The 21,472-nt window shown below is 35.4% G+C and overlaps 1 protein-coding gene across 1 annotated transcript in view; it reads right to left on the bottom strand.

Moving 5' to 3' along the window:
- Positions 1-21,472, bottom strand: part of LOC117344569 (calmodulin-binding transcription activator 2-like) — an 84,633-nt gene that overhangs the window by 10,179 nt on the left and 52,982 nt on the right. Inside the window, exons 9-21 of the mRNA XM_033907362.1 lie at positions 20,906-21,184; positions 19,205-20,404; positions 18,621-18,747; positions 17,872-18,009; positions 17,514-17,617; positions 16,336-16,596; positions 14,935-15,688; positions 12,177-12,266; positions 9,986-10,238; positions 9,299-9,480; positions 7,135-7,277; positions 6,192-6,385; positions 5,627-5,707 (exon numbers count right to left, since the gene is read on the bottom strand). Of these exons, the coding sequence (XP_033763253.1) occupies positions 5,627-5,707; positions 6,192-6,385; positions 7,135-7,277; positions 9,299-9,480; positions 9,986-10,238; positions 12,177-12,266; positions 14,935-15,688; positions 16,336-16,596; positions 17,514-17,617; positions 17,872-18,009; positions 18,621-18,747; positions 19,205-20,404; positions 20,906-21,184 (3,806 nt within the window). The remainder of the gene's footprint in view (positions 1-5,626; positions 5,708-6,191; positions 6,386-7,134; positions 7,278-9,298; positions 9,481-9,985; positions 10,239-12,176; positions 12,267-14,934; positions 15,689-16,335; positions 16,597-17,513; positions 17,618-17,871; positions 18,010-18,620; positions 18,748-19,204; positions 20,405-20,905; positions 21,185-21,472) is intronic.

Here is a 21,472-nt window from a genome sequence, read left to right as displayed (position 1 = left end):
GTTATTTATTGTATACATTTTTTTTTTGTACATCCGTCTTATAGAAAAAACTTTCTGAGTAAGTAATGATTTCCGATACACTAACATTTCCATGGCATTATTTTTTAAGTGTTTATTTATAACAATGAAATATTACAGAATGAACAAGAAAACATAAACATCATGTTCAACAGGAGGCCCAATGGACCTGTATCACTCAGATCAGCTTACATATGTAGTAAAGACCTTTTTTCTTTAAAGATTTTTCAACTGATTTTCAAAGTCGATCTTGGTCATGAATATCAGATAAAATGGGATTCAATCATTTTCTTTTCAATACTTGATACCTCTCTTATATCAATATATTAAATCTTTGAAATTTTGATATTCAGCCTTCAGGAACAAATAGCTAGAAGATTTGTATTACATATACAATTCCTATGAACTTAAAAGTACATTATGATCATTCCTTTGATCAAGCCTGATAGGCCTTCATCTCATGCTCTTGGCAAAATACTGTAACCCTTTTAGATAGATTCTTAGCACAATTGATCCCCCGACCTTGAAAGAGGTCAAGGCTATTCATTTGAACAAACTGATTAATCCTTCACTCAGCATGCTACTGGCCCAATGTCATGACCTTGGGTTTATTGGTTATTCAAGCTGGTAGCCATTTATCCAAGCATATTCTCTCCGGCCAAATATCATCACCCTGGGTTTTTCACTTAATGAGAAGTCACTTGAAGTTGATGCTTGACGGACACCGACACAGACGCGGACACTGCACCATGACCTAAACTCAATTGCCCTTCAAAATGGTAAACTAATAATTGCTAATATAATTATATTTATATACCTTTTACTGAGCATGCTTATACTATGTACCCATGCACAAACCATAACTGTGTTTCTAAGAAAGACACTTTTACGTGACATTAAATTCAATATCTGAACAATTAGAACACATATATATGTTTAAATATACAGAAAGTTATTTCTACTAACAATACATTAAACGGATGTTTAAGTCTTGTTTCACACAATCTAGCAGCACTTACGGGTATACATTTTGAAAACGATTGACTTCAGTAAAAAAACAACAACATAATAAACTAAAACAATAAGTAGAAGAGTAAAACCTCTAAAAGAAATCTGTCTAGCAGATCGTATTTTATGTGATAAATAAATTGAAGCTTCAATGAAAAGCAATATGACAGTTTTCAGCATGTTTTATCATAATATATTTGTATGCTTTTAATATAATGTGACCTATGTGTGTTAATTTTCCTCTATGTTAAAGCAACAGAAGGGATGTGAGAGCCATAGCTTGGGAGAGACAGGGGGAAAATGGCAGTGATCTTTACAAAGTGTCTTTTACTTTTTAATTGTACTGGTCATCAAATGCATAAATACCACAGATCAATGTCATCATACACTCCTATGGAACAGAATCAGGGGAGCTTCAAATCTTCTATACAATCAGTAATTGGACAATATGTTTTTTTAGATACCAAGTGCAACCCTTGACCTTTAACTGACCGATGCCCGCCAAAAACCTCAAAATCAGGTGCAGAACTTAATGGTGCAAGGTTATGGTGTGAATATGAACTAAATCTGTCCAAGAAATAAACGACTCCTGAACTTAAACTTATAAGACATCCTCTGCCAGCTCTGAGAGATTGATTGTCTTCTTAGTGGAATATTAAATAATAAATGTCTAGATAAATAGAAGTATAGGAAATTCTGTTGTAACCTACTCTACACAGCAATTACTAGTGAAAAGGAATGAGAAACAAAAACCAGAAAATACCACAAAAACATGTTAAACACATTTTTTTGAGAGAAAAAAAAAAATAATAGTGATATGTGTGTGATGATATATGTTGACTGTGTCAAACAAATAGCGTCAGTTTGTGCATATAGAATCTAGACAAAGGAAATAGCAGAGTTTATACCTCTCGGCGAAACTTTAAGAGATCCTGAAAAAATATTTGGAAGAAATAAACAATGATATTATATAAATCTTAAATACGTCCTGTTACAATAATAAGGAAAAAAGAAATTTCAATCTCTGTTTTGGTTTGAGGGTGTTGAGTCACTTTGAAGACTAACTATGACCCTGCTTTTCAGGAAAAGACTTATATGGGCACTACCCATTGTCAAATCCTTTTGTTAACATAAAATTTGTTGAAATGGGTTCAAACAAAAAGACCCTGCTTTTTTATCCAAATGTTATGAAGATATCTGTACTCATACTAACTTATGATTTTCAACTGAGATATTCACACTATTAGCAAGGGCAGTGATGCATTAATGAGATAAATAAATCTGGATATAAATTGAAAATAGACGTCTTTATATATATATGTATATGATAGCCATGCATCCTTGTACATCTTTGTGGCTTGGTGTTACAACTGAATACGGCAATGATTGAAAGCATACTACATTTTGTTTTGGGTATCAGCAAAAACACAAATTGCTGACTTCCTATTTTAACAAATAAAACCGTTCTCAGTACATTGGAAGGCCAGTAAGGAGTTCTTATTTTATATTTAATATGAAAAATATTTTAAGAACTGTAAAACAAAGGACAAACATGAGCAAATAATTATAAAGCATACTTTTGAATTGGATTTTTGAAAAAAAGAAATGATAGATAATGAAGATATATATAGAATATGTATCTACAAGCTATAAAACATACATGTATAGATGTATTGGTGTGGATTCAATCAATTGTTTACGTGACCTCTACAGGTCAAGTGTCCAATGCACTTTTCTTTTTTTCTTTTTTTGTTGTTTTTGCATATTTTGTGTGATAATACATTCTAAAGTCTTTTTATCGAAAACATCCTCGAAAAAATGCCATTTTAGAGTTAGTTATCTTATCGAATATATTTTGTAACAGAATAAAATGAATAGATACAGGCATTAATTGAAAGTAAAATCATTATATCTGTATCACGAATCATGCCTTAAATAAATTTCCAAGAGAAACACATTTTCATTGATTTTACACTCCATGGTTCGTACAGATTTTTTAACCACTTTTCAAGCAATTTCCCCCAATTTTCTAGGTGCGCTTTTGTGTTAACTTGGAACGGAATTGACGTATTTTTTTGTCTTTTATGTACAGTTATAAAAATATCAAAACTGTGTAAGTAAATTACTCATAAGACTGCTTGTAATAAATAATCAAATACGAAATTCTGGATATCATAAAAAAAATAATGTAAACAATGCGGCTTTTTTTAATTTTCTCATGATAAATTGCTCATTTCTAAGGAACCAGAAAAACCTTGTTTTCAGCAAGTATGAAATGTAGTACTTTTCAAGCACTCATGAGCAAATTCCAGCACCGACCTCCAATTCCAACACTTTTCCAGCACTGACCAAAAATTGCAGCACTTTTATCATTTGTACGAACCATGACACTCATAAATCACAACATTGATAAATATTCTGTATCATTAACATTAAAATAAGAAATGAAGGTGAATGCTTTTGCTAGGTAGTGATTGTACATATATAGTAATTAAATGAAGATATTAATGGTTAACCTGTTGGGTAAAGGAACTTGATGTAGGTTTCATTCATATACCATTAATGAGATGAACATTATATTTACAGGATAGATTTCTTATAAAAAGCTTAGTCAACCATTTAAATTTTTTTTCCTTTCTTTTTTTGTTTTAAATACATGGATTCCCGCCAGCTGTCACAACAAAATAGGTTTTTTTTTTTTTGAAAAACAATAAATATAACCTCAAACATCAAAACATTAATTGTCACAGAGCATGCTATTGTTTATACCGATCTGTAGCTATATTGACAACAAATATTTAGTACAAGGAAAATACTCGTACAACATCTCAAGTAAAATATAAGTAAAAAAAACTAATAACATGTGATATACTCGTTCCCACATACCCTCCTTAAAAGTATGTTGATCTAGTTAGCATGCTTTATATTAAATAATATTATTGAGAGATAAAAACAAGAGGACTCGAAGTAAAATGGTCTACTGAAGGACTGAACTTTTGTAAAGGTGAGCAGACCAAAGATTAATTCCAGTTCTCTACTGAAATTTGCAACAACCTGAAAAATACAGTTTTTACTGATGGAATATTCTCTGCATATCATATACTGATGTCACACACAATGTTCGTACGACAATTTAGAGGCAAAATGCAAAAGAAATGCAGAATTGGTCACCCCTTTCAACCCAGAATAGTAAATTGTCTTTTGCTGTAAAATCAATGGGATTTTTGATACTGTCATCTATGAAGTCTGGCTTCTATAATGATAGCAATCCTTCAAATCATCAGGGCAGATGAAGTATGCAAAAGGAAAAGATCATTTGTTTTAACTTCTTAAGATCTTATGACCTTATTAAAAAAGTGAATCACCAGATTTATTTTCAGAATTTCACAAGATCAAAATATATTTTAGGAATTACTCAATTTTGGGGTATGAAAAAATAGGAATGATCCATTAATTTTGTATTCGCTTTATTTCTAGAACTGTGTGTTAGCGTAGATATTCGGGTGAAAGGGTCAACACTTAGAGCCCCGCGCAGGCCACAACACAACACACAGTGACAACAACTAGTCTACATTAAGTAAACTACATACCCTTCGTAAATGCACAATTTTCCACACATCTCTATGTTATGCACGGGTTAAATACACCAAAATATTAGCATCGGATAACAGGTTAATTACACTAAAATATTAGAATCGGATAAAAAGGAATTTTTATTGAAAAACTACCTTTTCATATCTAAAAGCTTGAAATATATATGCCTTAAACTAACATTAATTAATTATCATTTTATTTTCAAGAAAAAAAAAATGAAATATTTTGAATAAGATAAATTTTGAAAAGGGATTTTATGAGATAGCTACTGCATGAATTAAGATATATTCCCCACCTAAAACTTTTAATATTATATCAGCTTCAAGGTAACAGATCTATTTTTGAACATTTCTAAAACTGAAGTATCTATTAATAGATTAAGATTAGGCGTTTAATGATAATTTACTAATATGTACTTATAGGCAAAATCGCTAAAAATTCTAAGAATGCAAGTTTCAATTTTTCAACAAATTTCTAAAACTATTTATGTCAAAAAGCTTAAAGATTTTAATTTCTAAAAATTTCCATCAAGAATTGAGAGTCGTATAACAAATCCAATGAAAACCTAAGATTCAACCGCTTCTTGCAACTAAAAGCTTCATACTTAAAACCCCAGACATCTCATTTCCTACATTCCCCTTAATCTCAAGGTTTTGAATGATGATTTAATAAAATACCATCAGGAGTATCAGTCAAATATGAATATATATCAAACTTATATGATCTTAATATTGTTAGTATGAATACATGATTTTTTTTCATTCGTCATCAACATTGGTGAATTTATTTTTTTCATAGATAACTGGTATAATGAAAAGAAATCTGTAACGAATGTTATACTGTTAATCATATACCATGCATGTTATATCTAGAGACCCATACACAAACCGACAAAAAATTAGTGAAAATTCCGACACCAGGATAGAAATCCAGAACATATTACCAAAGGCATTCAAGAGTTATCTCCCTCATGACTAATCTTTATATTAAGAGTTATTTCCCTTACCTATCTCCAGCTTCTGATACAAGTTGGACTATATGACCCTCAGGAACTGTTCCATCAGAACTTTTGCGCTGGTAGTGACTTCTGAAAACAGCATTAAATTTATGATAGTGTTGAGAAATCTACTTTCAAAACATTTTTATAAAACAGTTACCTTAGAATGTTTCTAATAACATGCTATCTCTGGGTACTTCTGTACCCACACACAGTAAGAAAGTTTGCATGGCCGTTTTCATTTTTGCGGTCCAAACGGACAGACCAGTGGGACTGGTGTTGTTCGTTTATGAAATAAAGACGGACCTGATGATTTTATATTGTTTTCAGACGAGCATTGACAAAGACTCCCTGTATTAACATTTGCAGGTCCGTCAAGATATACATATTGTATGTTTGAAATGTTATATTTAAAAACTGACGAACCGGTTTGTCCGCATAAACGAACAGACCCTTTGACTTCATCCAGGCCAATAAAAGTGATTAATACAAGTTGATATAACTTGTTTCACAAGTAAAACAAATACTGTTAATGGCTATTGTCAATCAGCTATTGTTTTAATCTCATACATACCTGAACCTTTGTTGAATGATAACCGATTGGTTGCCTCCCTTTTTTAATCGTTCGTGTTCCTTGTATGTTCTGTACTGGTTTTGGATCACAACAGCTGCATCACGACTTTTCTTGAAGCGTTTTTGTGCGTAGTAACTCCTGAACTGACTCTGAATTAACACTGCTGCCTGTGTCATCTTCTTGTAGTATGCATACTGTAACAACACACAACAGAACAAATCTTAAAGTTTCATTAAAAACAAAAAAATTAATAACTATAGAACCCCCAAAAAAGAAGACAACTATTGCCTCTTGCCTTGAACAGGCCACAAGGTCTACGAGAATATGATTCCAAATCACAAATCAATCTTCGCTAGCCAAGGCTTCTGATTACCTTACACTCCACGAACCCTTGGCAGATATAGGCGTCAGTTCTGGCCCTCTAGCGGTGATTCGAAATTTCCACCCTTCACCCATGAAATTTTCGACCAATCAAAACAAGCGTTACTTCATTGGTGATGTTTACAAACACACATCGAGGTTTGGTGTCATTTCGATGAGATATGTGATCAATGACTTATATGAATTGATCAAACACTGCGAATGTTCCCCCAAAGATTGTGATTTTTGTATTTAGGTAAAATGCCATGACATAGTCGGCACTGTAGCTCTGTACTGGGTGCCACATTTTTTGTTTACTGCGAAACCAAGCCAGAATGTAAAACACGATTTGATTGGGTGCCCTGGGATTCCAGGGCGCGACGGTTTGAACACGAATATATCCGCCAAGGGTTCGTGGAGTGTAACGTAATCAGAAGCCTTGGCTAGCGAAGATGCTCTTGAGGTGACTGTGGGGGTAAAGCCTGAATACTGTAGTGTTACCTGTTTGTAGCGTCTGTAGTACTTCTGTATTGTAGTGTTACCTGTTTGTAGCGTCTGTAGTACTTCTGTATTGTAGTGTTACCTGTTTGTAGCGTCTGTAGTACTTCTGTATTAGAACTGCTGCCTCCATTTCCTTTTGTTGTTGTAACTGCTGCTTGTCCCTGTACTGTCTGTATGCACTTTGGATCACTTTGGCCGCCTCATATAACTTCCTCTGTTCTATATCTGTCAAATACAAAAGTTATATTTACAACATTGTGTCTTAAAATAAACTGTGCAAAGTACTTACAAGCCAATCTTCACAGATAGATGATTTCCATGAGGCACAGAGGAAAACTTGATAAATAATCAAAGGCCCAACAGGCCTGTAGGTAAAATAGATTGATGAATTTATGTGACCAACATCACATTAACGAATAATAACTGTGGGCTTAAATCTTATAACATCTCATAAGATATTACAAAGATATTACAAGAGGCCCAATGGGCCTGTATCACTCACCTGGCTCTACAGCAAATTTGCAGTTGATTGAGGTCATTTCTACAGATACTATGCTGATAACCACTTTATTCAAGTATCAGAGAAAGCTAGGTTTATTTATGTCAATATATGTCCTTCATTCCAGCATACTATTGGCCTAAGATCGGGTCTTGGTGACTCTTGGCTCTAAGCATGCTACAGACAGGCCCAATATCAAGTCCCTGGGCCTCTTGATTATTGAGAAGAAGTGGTTTGAAGATTATAACCTATTTGACCCATGTGACCTTGAATGAAGGTCAAGGTCATTTATTTTAACAAACTTGGTAGCCCTTCATCGCAGCATGCTACAGGCCCACTATCAAGTCCCTGGACGTCTTGGTTATTGAGAAGTCGTTATAAGATTATAGCCTATTTGACCAATGTGACCTTGAATGAAGGTCAAGGTCATTTATTTTAACAAACTTGGTAGCCCTTCATCGCAGCATGCTACAGGCCCACTATCAAGTCCCTGGGCCTCTTGCTTATTGAGAAGTCGTTAGAAGATTATAGCCTATTTGACCCATGTGACCTTGAATGAAGGTCAAGGTCATTTATTTTAACAAACTTGGTAGCTCTTCATCGCAGCATGCTACAGGCCCACTATCAAGTCCCTGGGCCTCTTGGTTATTGAGAAGAAGTCATTAGAAGATTATAGCCTATTTGACCAATGTGACCTTGAATGAAGGTCAAGGTCATTGGTTTTAACAAACTTGGTAGCCCTTCATCCCAGCATGCTACAGGCCCAATATCAAGTCCCTGGGCTCTTGGTTATATATATATTGAGAAGAAGTCGTTTGAAGATTATAACCTATTTGACCCATGTGACCTTGAATGATAGTCAAGGTCATTTACTTGAACAAACTTGGTAGCCCTTCACCCCAGCATGCTACAGGCCTAATATAAAGTCCCTGGGCCTCTTGGTTATTGAGAAGAAGTTGTTTAAGATTATAACCTATTTGACCAATGTGACCTTGAATGAAGGTCAAGGTCATTTATTTGAACAAACTTGGTTGCCCTTCAACTCAGCATGCTACAGGCCCAATATCAAATCCCTGGGCCTCTTGGTTATTGAGAAGAAGTTGTTTAAATGAAAAAAATGACGCTGGACGGCTGGACAGACGGACGACGGACGCCGCACCACGGCATAAGCTCACTTGCCCTTCGGGCAGGTGAGCTAACAAGTATTCAAGAAAGAATAAAGTAATGAAACCAGTAGTTTTTATAATCAGTGTTTTAATATGAACCTTTAGTGTTGAGGATTTTCCTGGCCTTTATTGTGTATAGATTCTGATACTCAACAATGTCACCGTTTCTGAGAAGTAGGTTTTGTTCTCATATAAGACTTGTGACAAATATAATTCCACATAGTTAAGTGGAATGAATTAGCTTGAAACTATTTTCTCTCTCAGGTTTCCAGCTAAATAGTGGTGCAAAAATGTAGTCAGGTGACTGTGCAATGGGTGTGAGTATCTGTTAACAATTACTTGTTATAGTGAATAATGTATCAGTGTTTTTGCGGTCACTTAATTCTGGTATAACATTGAATTATTTGTATTTGCGAGATACATGTAGTACCTGGAGCATATTTTTTTTAAATTTTAGTTTTTTAGAGGTCATTGCAATTGATATACCACATACATTCCAGCGGTATTTGATGTTAACACCAGAACTGTGGTCTACCGGAGGATATATTATATCACTCATTGTAATAGTTATCACAAATTACCTGACAGAGTAAGCTGAGAGAAATCCTTCTCCATGAAGGTAGCGGGGGCATTAAAATACTCGGTGAACTCGGCCGTAGTTGGTGGTGGAGAGTCCAGAGAGAAACTGTAGGGGCTGTAGGGGCTCTGCAGGCAGGTAGAGTCGGGGCTAAGGGACGAAGCCGGAGTGCCAAGGTCTGTATACCTATTACGTGAAATAAATTTATAACAGCAAAAATTAGAGTATTATAAACTAAAGGAACTGGGGCTCACACAGGTATCATTCACAAACCCGTACTAATTAATCAGCTACCACACAGGTATCATTCACAAACCCACACTAATTAATCAGCTACCATTTCCTCAAATGTGCTCAACTGTGACCTTTAACCTTGACCAATGACCATCAAAATCGAATTGAGAGAAGAATTTGATGTTAAGACACACAGTGTGAATTAGACCTAAATCTGTTATAAGGTTCATGAGATAAGACACACGGTCTGAATTAGACCTAAATCTGTTATAAGGTTCATGAGATAAGACACACGGTCTGAATTAGACCTAAATCTGTTATAAGGTTCATGAGATAAGCACATAACACATAAGCTTTTTATATAACAGTACCATGATGGGAGAGAAAATTGAAGTGTTGTATAAAATTGAAATATGACAAGGAAATGAAATCTATAGATGTTCCAGCGGACACAAACCTGTATTCATCGAAAGCGAGACCATCTCCCATGGGTGTTGATATCCCTGAGTCTTCCTCGTATGATGATGCATGTGGTGACGGCTGTGAAGGAATGGAACTGTACGAACCACTTCTCTCCCGCACGTATGTGAACTCCAGAACTGGTTCATCACTACGGCTTGGGGAAAGCTTGATCCGTTCTGGCATGGCCGCGATGATCTGTTTGGCTAACGTTACCATCTGGTGATTAACATCCTCATCACTCTCAACACCTGCTGAGGAATCAGAAATATACACAAACATCAGAATAAATCTATATAGAAATGTCGGAATAAATATAACATCAGAATGAATATATACAAATGTAAAGAAACAGAATAAACATTCACAGAAACATCAGAACAAATACATTGTACATGTGTTAGTGTATACAGTAACGTCAGAATAAATATATACAAATGTACAGAAACATCAAAATAAATATATACAGAAACATCAAAATAAATATTTACAGAAATGTCAGAATAAATATATACAGAAACATCAAAATAAATTTATACAGAAATGTCAGAATTAATAAACAGCATCATTAAATTTAAGTGGAAAGTAATTCCATCAATTTAATTCTAAATATCCAAACTATGTTTCAGCTATATCAAAGTCCTTCTGTCAACTCCAACTTGCTGGAAAGTTAATACATAGAGAATATCTAACAGTGTCTTCAGTAATACCAAATATATTTCACTCGTGTGGCTAATATTTTGATATTTTTCACTCGTGAGTGAAAAATATCACTTTTATAGAATGAATAATTTTTGATATTTCACTGGTAAAAATGTAATAAAATGTGCTTTGTAAACATGTCTATCAACATTTCAAATTTGAAATTGAGAAAAAGTTTGTAGAAAAAAGTAACAATGCCTGCAGAGTCCTCCACCCTAAATATGTCGGATAGGCCAGTTAAATGTACATGACAGACTGATCCAAATAGATTTTATAGACATTTATCATCTCTTTTAACTATTAAGTGCTTGTTAGATTGTGTTATGGTGCCATGAATATTTATGTCAACCAGATTGCATTTATACTGACAGTAAATACAATTTAACAAGTGTCCAATTGTTATATTTACATTTACTGATGTTTAACTCTGTCTTTCTTAAATTAACATGTGTTTTATTTTGACCAATATCCCTGTTTGTTCATTTGAAAGAATAGCTTCTTTATATCAAATTCATTCATGTGATTGATTCACAAGCAATCGGACACACAGTAAAAAGCCTTGCCATGAGGATGATTAATTCAACAGAGCACCAAAGTGACATTATAGTAATGTATTTGTTTTCAATCAGATTCCTCACTGTGTTTGATTCATCTGTAGCAAATTGCAAAGCATTTCCCTGACATTGAACAAAATGGTGTAAAAATTATGTCATTTGGTCTAGACTGCATCTATGGGCTTATAGTGGCAGCCCAGATGAACATGGGGTCATAGGAGACTGCATGGGCACCAAATGTATATTAAAATATAATTATAAGTATTAATATCAAAGTATAATTATAAGCAACCTAAAAACTACCATGTTTACTTATTAGTATTAATCAATATAAACCCTGAAATGGACAGACAAGACAACATGGTCCAAAAAAAAATTGGCAAAAATATTTCTGAGGTAACACTGACTTTGAGCTACACTGATCCAGCAACCATTGTATCAGGTAGATATATGGCTGATTACCTGTCAGAAAATCAGATTTTCTCTCACCAATATTTCAGAAATATTTCTAGACAACATAACCAAATATTGAAAATTGGGATTTCTGAGCTGGACAGGTACTGTTGTCATTGTTGGTGTTTTACAGTTTTTAAGTAGAACAGAAACAGAAACCCTTACATACACTGGTTATAGACCGACTTATTGTCGAGACTTGATCATATCCATGAGATACATGTATTGAATGTCCTAAAGATACATTTCTTTGATGCCATCAGACAGTATGATTTTACATCTGCGATAGATGTAGTTAAAAAATGTTGAAATTAATATTAAAATCACGATAAAAGAAATCAACAGCGGTAAATAGATATCAATTAAATCAGAGTAGGACGAATATAAATTAAGGAGAGAAAAAACACAAACCACAAAAAGGGGAGGTAAACATTGTTAAAAAACACAGGGGAGATAACTAGGAATAATACAGTGACATACATCTTTGTAGAAGATCTACATCCTCATCATCAGATGACAAATTCTCGACGTCTATGAGAGGACTAGCACTGGCGGAGGACAGTACCTCATCTGTAATCAAGGCAGGCAGTTAGTTGTGTGAACTCTCATTGGCCGTTAATAATAACATATGCTACTGAAAATGTAACATGCATCCGTATTGATTCTATAAGAATTTCACACACAAAAAATTCTATTAGGAAGAGTTAACTAACATTTGTTCTTTGACCTTTCTTGATTGTCAACAGTTTTTTAAAGAAAACAAATATAATCAAGAGAAGAGCAAGGATTGTTTGCCAGTTATCTGTCCAACAAATATATGTTTATTCAAGGATTAACTTGAATATAATTTTTATGTTTTGGAGGTATAACACAAAAAAATGGAGTGTATACTCTTAATAAACTGCAAAGCAGTTTATGATGAGAGTACACAGTTTTTTTGTGTTATAACTCCATAACATAAAAAATATATTCAAGTTAATCCTTATAATTTAATCTATACCCTGCAAAAATTCAATTAATTGATCGACTCTTTTCTCTTACAAATCATTACTTTGTTCCATCCGCCAATCAAAAGCGACTTTACAAATGGAGACATAATTTTTTATGTTGTGGACTGATAACATAAGTTCCTAAGCCAATGGAAATGCCTGTTACAAATAAGATTAAAGTATTTGTGATTAACACTACACAACCATGCTGGCTGTAACAGTTATTGATAGGCATTTCGAAGTGTCCATGTTGTGTAGTTCACTCCTTTTCTATCACAGAGAAGAAAACAATTTCCCCATCAAAGTAAGAACTGCAAATCAAATTGTGTCAAAATCCTATTTACAGAAACTGTAACTTTATGGACTTTACATGTTCTTACGTTAGGAGTTCAACAACAAAAATGCATAGTTAATTATATATAATACATGACCTTAACATTCACCAAACCACATATTAATTCCTTACAATGGATTCATATTCAACAGGAATTATGCATGATAATATGTCTTGTCTGTCCCCTTTGTCCTAAATTCACTAAAATGATGTTTCAAACTTGAAGGTTGATCAATAATTACAGACACCTTCTATATGTTACAGAAGTGATTATGAATATTGATGCAAAATTTCCCCCAAAAAAACACTTACATGATATGATATTAAATCCACCTAATAAAATTATGATGGCATTCACCCTCCTATTATAGCACTATTTCAACCATCCGAAAATTTAAAATTTTCTTTTCTTTAAATTTAAAGGGAATAAAAAGTGAATAAACAAGACTTTCTATCGACTTAACCTTTATCTTGGGTATGAAACTTTCACTCCTTTAAGCAATTACTTTAAGGGAGCTGTTATTATTAGGTTTTTTTTTTTGTTTTTTTTGTTTTTTTACATATCAGTGTTAATTAGATTATTTGTTTATCGTGGGTGCCATTTTATACATTTTGTGAGAAGTAGTATATACACTCTCGGCAATCTTTAATTCATTCTATACTAGAAATTTGCTTCCGTGATCCCTGGGAATTATATCAGCATCCGCATTTCATCATTGCTCTTCAGCACCCCTGGGACTAGAGTTTTGTGCTATGTAAGGCAGGTGATGAGGTCTGATAAATAGATGGATGTTAATCTTGACTAGACACACAACACTTGTACAAGAACTTTGTTAATAGTTAAACACTGAGGGTTAATCCAATCCACACTTAGTATTGACCCAACACCAACCATGTGTAGTCTCTAGTTGTTAAAACTACTACATACTCCATTTCATTTAATATGAAAAAGAGAAAATATTCAATAACATGAAAATTAATCTATGACCCATTAAGATATCTACAATGAACAACTAAGGATTGGTTCTTGAACTACCTACTATTTTTTCCTCAGGAATATTCATGTTTTAATTTGCGATCAATTTTAGCAACTACACAGTTTACAGTGAAACAATTTATATTTCTCATACTGGCCCATTAAACTATTATTATTGAGATGGATCTAGGATTAAGCCAATACGGGTTCAACTTTAATTTTGCGTTACATGAAAATTTCTCAATATGCTCTAAAGGGTGGTCTATTCAAACCCCTTGGTCAGCCACATACTCCAGAGTCCTGAATATTAGATTAAAAGTTGATGAATCAGTCCTATGACAAAACAAGGGCCCATATTAGTATTGTTTAGTTGTTATTAGGAAAATTCTCCATTTCAGGATGAATACAACTACGTGGATACCATTCAAAAACTTAAATTGAAAAGGTGGTCGCTTTGGTGAATTTCAAATTATGATAATACACCTAAAAATTAGCAGAGCCAAGTATTTTTACCATGATATTGCTTAATTTTGAGTTTATTTTTCTCAATAGGATTTTTCTCAGTAGAATATTAAAACATAGTATCGTCAACAAAAGAAACGCTTTTAGTAAAGGATTGATTTAAGTCAGGATAACAGTATTAGCACCAATGAATTAGTGAAAGTTGTACAGCATTTCAAAAATCAAAAAAAAAAACTTAATTATCAAACTCGGTTGATCTCCAAGACAAGATTGTTTCCCTATGCAATTTCTTTCTTTGTATTTAAACCCAAAATTTCATCATGACTGTGTTTATCCCCACTTTTTCACATAGATCAATTCATACACAATTTGTATTCAACCTAAATGTAGAGAAAAGTTACACTAAAGCTACTTCACAAATATATATCTTAAAATAACTGTGATGATTTAAGATGACTAAAAATAAAGATTTTATACCTGTGTCCATTTGTATTAGGACAGAGTTGGGGCCTTGTGACCTTGGGGTCAGTGTGATGGAGTCCATATTGGCCTCTCCGTGTTTTGAAGCCTCAAATGCAGCCTCTGCTGCCTGCATCATCATATCTGGTGATGTGAGGTCACGACCCGGATCAGACAGCATCGGATTGGTCTGTCTGGTTAAGGGGTCTGTTGCCATGGAGAGTTGGGGTTCAGAATTGGTCTCTCTGATTGGTCGATTAGCTGAGTCTGTTATCGTTGATCCCTCGTTGCTTGTGGAATGCACAGGAAGGAGATCCACTGAGAACCTTTTGCTGAGTTTTTTCCTTGAGGAATTACCCCTAAGGGCTTGGTCGCTCTGTCGTCGGATCAAAAATCCCTCACCAGGATATGTAGCTGTGGAACTGGCGCTTGTCGCCTCAGGTCGTGACACAGTACTTACAGGAGGGGGAGATTTGAACAGACCCCTAACTATGTCCTTTGTGAGGGGAGTGGACGTTTGCAGGGGCATGTCCATCGACTTCTGTGGAGATGACTGCATGGGCACAAAATTCCCTCCAGCAGAAGTGAACATTGAGTTCTGAGAATTAACAGTGAGTAATTTGTCAAGTGTTTTTATAACTTCTAAGTGTCCATGTTTTTGAGCAACTATAAGAGGGACTAGACCCTCATTATTTTGGATATGTAAAGCTTCTGAATTCCAATGATATAATACAACAGCTGCCTGGGTGTGGCCCCTTCCACACGCCCACATCTGTAAACAAAAAAACAACCATCAAAGAACTTCAATCATGCAAATGCCTCATATGTTGATTTTGCCTCAATAATAAAAATTTCCCAGTATATTTTGTGAGATATTTAATTTGTGTAAATTCCATAAGAGTTGATCGTAAATCTGAAATGTTTTTAAATAGAAATTTTTACACCCTAAAAATACCAAACGTTCAATGCATATTTAATTTCATGTCTTTTTTGTGTCAGTAAATCTACAATAGTTATCAATTATCGCCTGAAACTCAAAATTTCTAAATTATACAAGTTAATCCAATTTTCCATTGAAATGCATCAACTACCAGGACTACTAACAGATCTTAGACTATTAGTATCATGATAAACTGTATATATCCTATCATGATAAGAACAGCAAAATGTCATCTTACGAATTCACTGAGTCAGTGTTGCTCCTTATAGCATGCAAATGTAGTCAGAAATCAAAGGATATTTGTTGTCCTAATACAACAGTTTTTCACGGACATCAAATGAATTAATATCATCCAGTAACTTTTCCCTTATCATTTTTTCCTCAGAAATGTTAAACTGTTTCATGTAAGTTTTTTTCGCTTGATGACACTATAGTCTAATTAATGTTCTAATTATATAAGAATTTCTATATGTCGGTACCAGTGGAGTACAGGCGTTGTCATCTTGACAGCGAGCATCCACCTCGTACTCCAATACCCAACAGGGGTTATCAGATCTCCATTGAACCAGAGTTTGTATCAGCTTGGAATAACCCAGGGCTGCAGCCAGGTGTAGTAATGTCATGTTGTGTGGACCAGCCTTGGGGAAAGGGTCGACATCTGACCAGGTTTCACCAGCAATTTTCTTCACATGCCAAACCAGTTTTTCCTCCAGGTCACCAGTCATCAGGAAATTCTGAATCTACAAACAAGCCATCACACAATGATGTATCCGAGTATAAAATCCTGGAAAACAGATCTACTGACTTTATCTCATGTGATTATACATGAATTGTGCTTTTCTAGCATTACATAAGTCACATAGTTCTGAATCAAATTTTGAGAGTTAATAATTTTGACAAAATGATTTCCACAGAAGAACAATTTTAAAGTGGTTGCTTTACATGTAGTTCTCCATATTGAGCTAAGGCTCACTCAGGCCATAGGGAGGGCCAAACTCAGCATCTATACAAATTTTATTCCACAGCCTTCCCTATAAGACACTCCAGAACAAATTTGATCAAAATCCACTCATTGGTTTATGACTAGTTACAACTTTTAGAAAATATTTTTTTATAAGTTGGTTAAAGGTCACAACAGTCAAGGTCAGCAGGTGTTCAAATTGAAAGGTCTTGTGACAATGGAATGGTCTTGTAATAATGGAACATACAGCACAGGTCTAATACAAAAGCCCCATCTCATAGTGTTAAAATACTGTGGCCAAGGTTAAAGATTTTGAAAAGTAGGTCAAAGGTCATGGATCAGGTCAGTAGGTCAAATTGAAAGGTCTTGTGACAGTGGAACATACAGTCTAATACAAAAGCCCTATCTCATACTGTTAACATACAGTAACTGTGGCCAAGGTTTAAGTTTTTTTAAAGTAGGTCAAAGGTCATGGTCCAGGTCAGAAGGTCCGCAAATGCAGTACCAATGAAAACATTTTGTCACAAGGAACACATATGGAAAATACCTTAACTGTATCCTCATTAGTATTGACACAACAAAGATCTACAACTTTAATATAGCTGTTTATTGAGGGCTCCAATAAGGGTGTAACAATGGCTCCCCTGGACTTGGTCCCAGGAAGTGAAGAACCTACAGGAAATTGTGGAGATTTACCTGTCTGAGAATGGACTGTGGAGGTTCACATGGAGATGTAACATTGGTCAGTCGCTGTTCCAGTTCAGCGAGACGGTCAATCAGTAAAAGCTTCAAACAGTCATCTACAATAACGATGAGATAACCATAAATATAGACATACAATACATGTAGCATCATGATAAATATAAGCTTATATAACTTGTTCTGCAATTTTTGTAAAATTATTCAAGTTTTCATAACTAAACCAAAGAGTCAAAAGGATGGTCAGGTATTTATAATTCAGCACTATAACTGTACATGTTTTGCTCTTTGACCAGTTTCTCTGCTCCCTTGGTGTGTAGGATAGCAAGTCCCTGCCCTCACATGACGTACTTACCATTCAGCGAAAACCAATCAGATTGCTGGCTCTGGGTGGTTTCTTCTAGCTTTTTGTCTTTGTACTCAAACGGAACACTATTGGAGAACATAGTACCATCACAGGTTACATGGAGACTTACACAGCCGGCAGCATGAGCTGTAACACAAAACAGATCAACTTTATCACTAGGATTCCTTCATCTCCTTCTTATGTAGTTATCGATGAAGACTAAAACACAAGAGGCCCAGAGGGCCTGCATTTGGTTGCCTGGATATTTCAGTAATTATGGAAAATACTCTCATTAAAGGTGATACTATACCCATTCATAACACTTTCACTGACAATTTTATCATCGTCTAAAAGCACAACAAGCAGATTTGAACCATAATTTTTTTTATTCAACACTGATCCAATAATCAAAATTGCTTCAGAGGAATACCAATCCACTTACCCCGAACACAATTAACACCTACCTGGAACTCAACACTTACCGGAAACGCAAAACCTACCTTGAACACAATAAACACTTACCTGGAACACAATTAACACTTACCTGGAACACAACACTTACCTGGAACACAATTAACACTTACCATGAACACAACACTTACCTGGAACACACCATTTACCTGGAAAACAATGAACACTTACCCGGAACACAACACTTACCTGGAACACAATTAACACTTACGTTGAACACAACACTTACCAGGAACGCAACACTTACATGGAACACACCATTTACCTGGAAAACAATGAACACTTACCCGGAACACAACACTTGAGAACACCTGGTTGAACTAATCTGGTAGGGACAGATTTACCATCAAACACACAAACATATTGAGCAGTGGCAGACAGCCAGGAACCCACGACCAGCATCTTACACCCTCCCTACAAAGAGAAACAGAATATCACATTTCTTTTAACAATGAGAAACATAATTATAAAAGTTCTTCCTACAAAACCAGATTAAAACAGTTCATTGTCTTTACAATTAGATTATAGAATATAATTACATTTTCTTTAAAACGTGAAACATTCTGTCCTAATTGTAGTGAGAAACAGATTATTACATTGTAATATTTTTCAAAATGTAGAAACTTTGACCTAATGACCTTAAGATTTAATCTTCTAGAACTTACAGCTATGGTTTGGATATCAACTAAATCAGTTCAGAGCTTAATTTTAAGCTACAGATGAATTCGCACATGCACACACTCACTCCATCAAATTTTGATGGCTTTAGTTTTTATGACTCTTTTCGTAAGTTCTAAATGCAAGGGAGCTCCTGTGATATTGCCTTTTTATGTAATAGGATTTATATGGTCATCTGTGTTGAATGCCTTACCTCTGTATACGACCACTCGGGACAGTAGTCAGTTATTATGGCCCCATTATTTCCTACAGATGAATTTACAGATATCACACCGACATCCGTTATCCCAGAATCCGCCATCTTCTCCACTTCTCGTTTGATGTGAACACTATGATTATTGGCAGGTATATGTTGATGATGTAATAATGGACTGTTTGTGACAGGCTGCTGCCGAATATGACCTTGAGAATCATTTAAATGTCCTTGACTTGACCTTTTGCCCTCTGGACTACTGTCTTGTCTTTGGTTGCTAACACAATTTACACAATTAAGCATAGGAATTGGACCAGCCATTTCCTCACTACGCGTGCTGAAGTTGTCATGAGATTCGGATGTACTCAAGTCATTCACAAGTTTTTCTACATCTGGAAAGTCTAACAGGTCAAGGTTGTCAAAACTATAGTCAGCAGAGCCAAGACTCGAGTTGAGACAGCCCGAGTCTGTCTCTATACTGTTTGTAGGGTCCTTTATTCGACAGTGTTCCAGATCTAAACTGTTAGTGTCTTTCGATTCACCAGTGTTATGAGATTGAATGAGCGTCTGCACGTCCTCGGCAGTAATCGTTTGTAGTTGTGGTAAGAGTTTATGTGATTGAGATTGTATGACTGTTTGGACGTCCTCGACAGTCACACGCTGCAAATGAGGTAAGATATTAAGCTTATTGCCTTTGCCCAGCTCAGCTTTCCTCTCGTTGGTCTCGTCGACGGTTACCTGCATCGGGACGACAGATTGGTCAGTACTGCCACCTGATACAAATGTATTGTTGGATACTAGATTTTGATGCGTTGTAGCATCGTTACCTGAGCCTTCAGCAGAGAGTCCCTGCGCCTGTGTGGCGATGACAGGTGCTGGGAGGGTCACGGATAAGGCCTGGAGATGCTGGTGAGGGGGCGCTGTATTCATGTTATTCTGTATCTGGTCACTAGGTAACTGAGTAATCAGGTGCGAGATTGGCTGAACGTGACACGCAGCCGAGACAGTGATCGGGGTCTGCATGGCGCTGACCTGTCCTCCGACGACAAGATAACGACTCGTACTAGGAAGGTGCCCCAGACTGAGAATGTAGGGCATCGGAGCGATGTCGCCCGTAGTCACAGCGATGTCGACAACCTTCTGACTCTGACTTATCGGGACAACGACACTGTCCTTTACACCAACTACAGTAGAACAGCCCTGTGGAGACAAAAACATGTTGTATAGGAAGATATATAATTAGTACATCACATGATAGGGTACTGACTTCCCATTCATTTTTAGTAGGAATGTAGGCGACAAGAAAAACCAGTAACCTGATTCTGTTATTCATCTTGAAAGAGGAAAATGTAACAGCACTCCGAGTCTTAGCTTCCTGTTTGAGGTCTGGGTCCCTTTAAAAGATTTATGACAACAGAGAAGAGTTCCTATTTTTAAGGTTAAAAGCAGCTGCTGTAGAACATTCAGAATTATTTAAATTCATGTTATGCCTCTTTTATGTCATTTACATTACGCATCTTTTATGTCATTTATGTTACGCCTCTTTTATGTCATTTAAGTTATGCCTCTTTTATGTCCCTTAGCAATAAATTGATGATTTTACACTGCGAAAAAGGTAAATATTTCACTGCATAGAAAGTTGTCAGTACAATACATATACCACTGCCCTAGTTAACTAGACAGCAGAACAGATGGACCAACCTGAGTCTGAGCTGTCTGTGAGATCTCTGGCCCCTTGGTGGCTAGACTTGCCATGATGGTCATTTGTGAGGATGTCTTGGCCCCGCAGCAGGTGCCAGCTTCAGCCTTGCGTGAGGCGTCGAGTTCGGCCAGAGTGCCGCGTGGAGAGAGCTTGTAGATGTTGTTGGAGTGAGAACAGATTGTATCACAGGGCTTATCACATTTGTGTGGCTTTGTTTTATCACAATTTTCATGGTACTCGAGTAGATGTCTCACTAGGGCCTCCACTGACTCCTCTATCTGAATAAGATCAATGTATCACAATAACAAACACTGTAGAATAAGGTAATGAGGATCAATTGAAAACAAGAATAGGCTGTTGTACATTTTTATAAAACACCCTGAGGTACATACTTTATGCTGTAACATTCCTTGAAAAGTTTGAGCTTCTAATTTTATCTATATCATTATTACTTTAATTTATATGTCTTTTATAAGACTTTTGCAAAACATATAGAGCGCCAAGTTTTTCAGGATTTTGTACATGTTCAAAAGGAAAAAATTGCTTCCATGCTCCCATTTGAAAGT

The sequence above is a fragment of the Pecten maximus genome, chromosome 16 (assembly GCF_902652985.1).
Source record: "Pecten maximus chromosome 16, xPecMax1.1, whole genome shotgun sequence".
In the NCBI taxonomy this organism is placed as follows: domain Eukaryota; kingdom Metazoa; phylum Mollusca; class Bivalvia; order Pectinida; family Pectinidae; genus Pecten; species Pecten maximus.
This window is presented reverse-complemented; position numbering and strand designations above follow the sequence as displayed.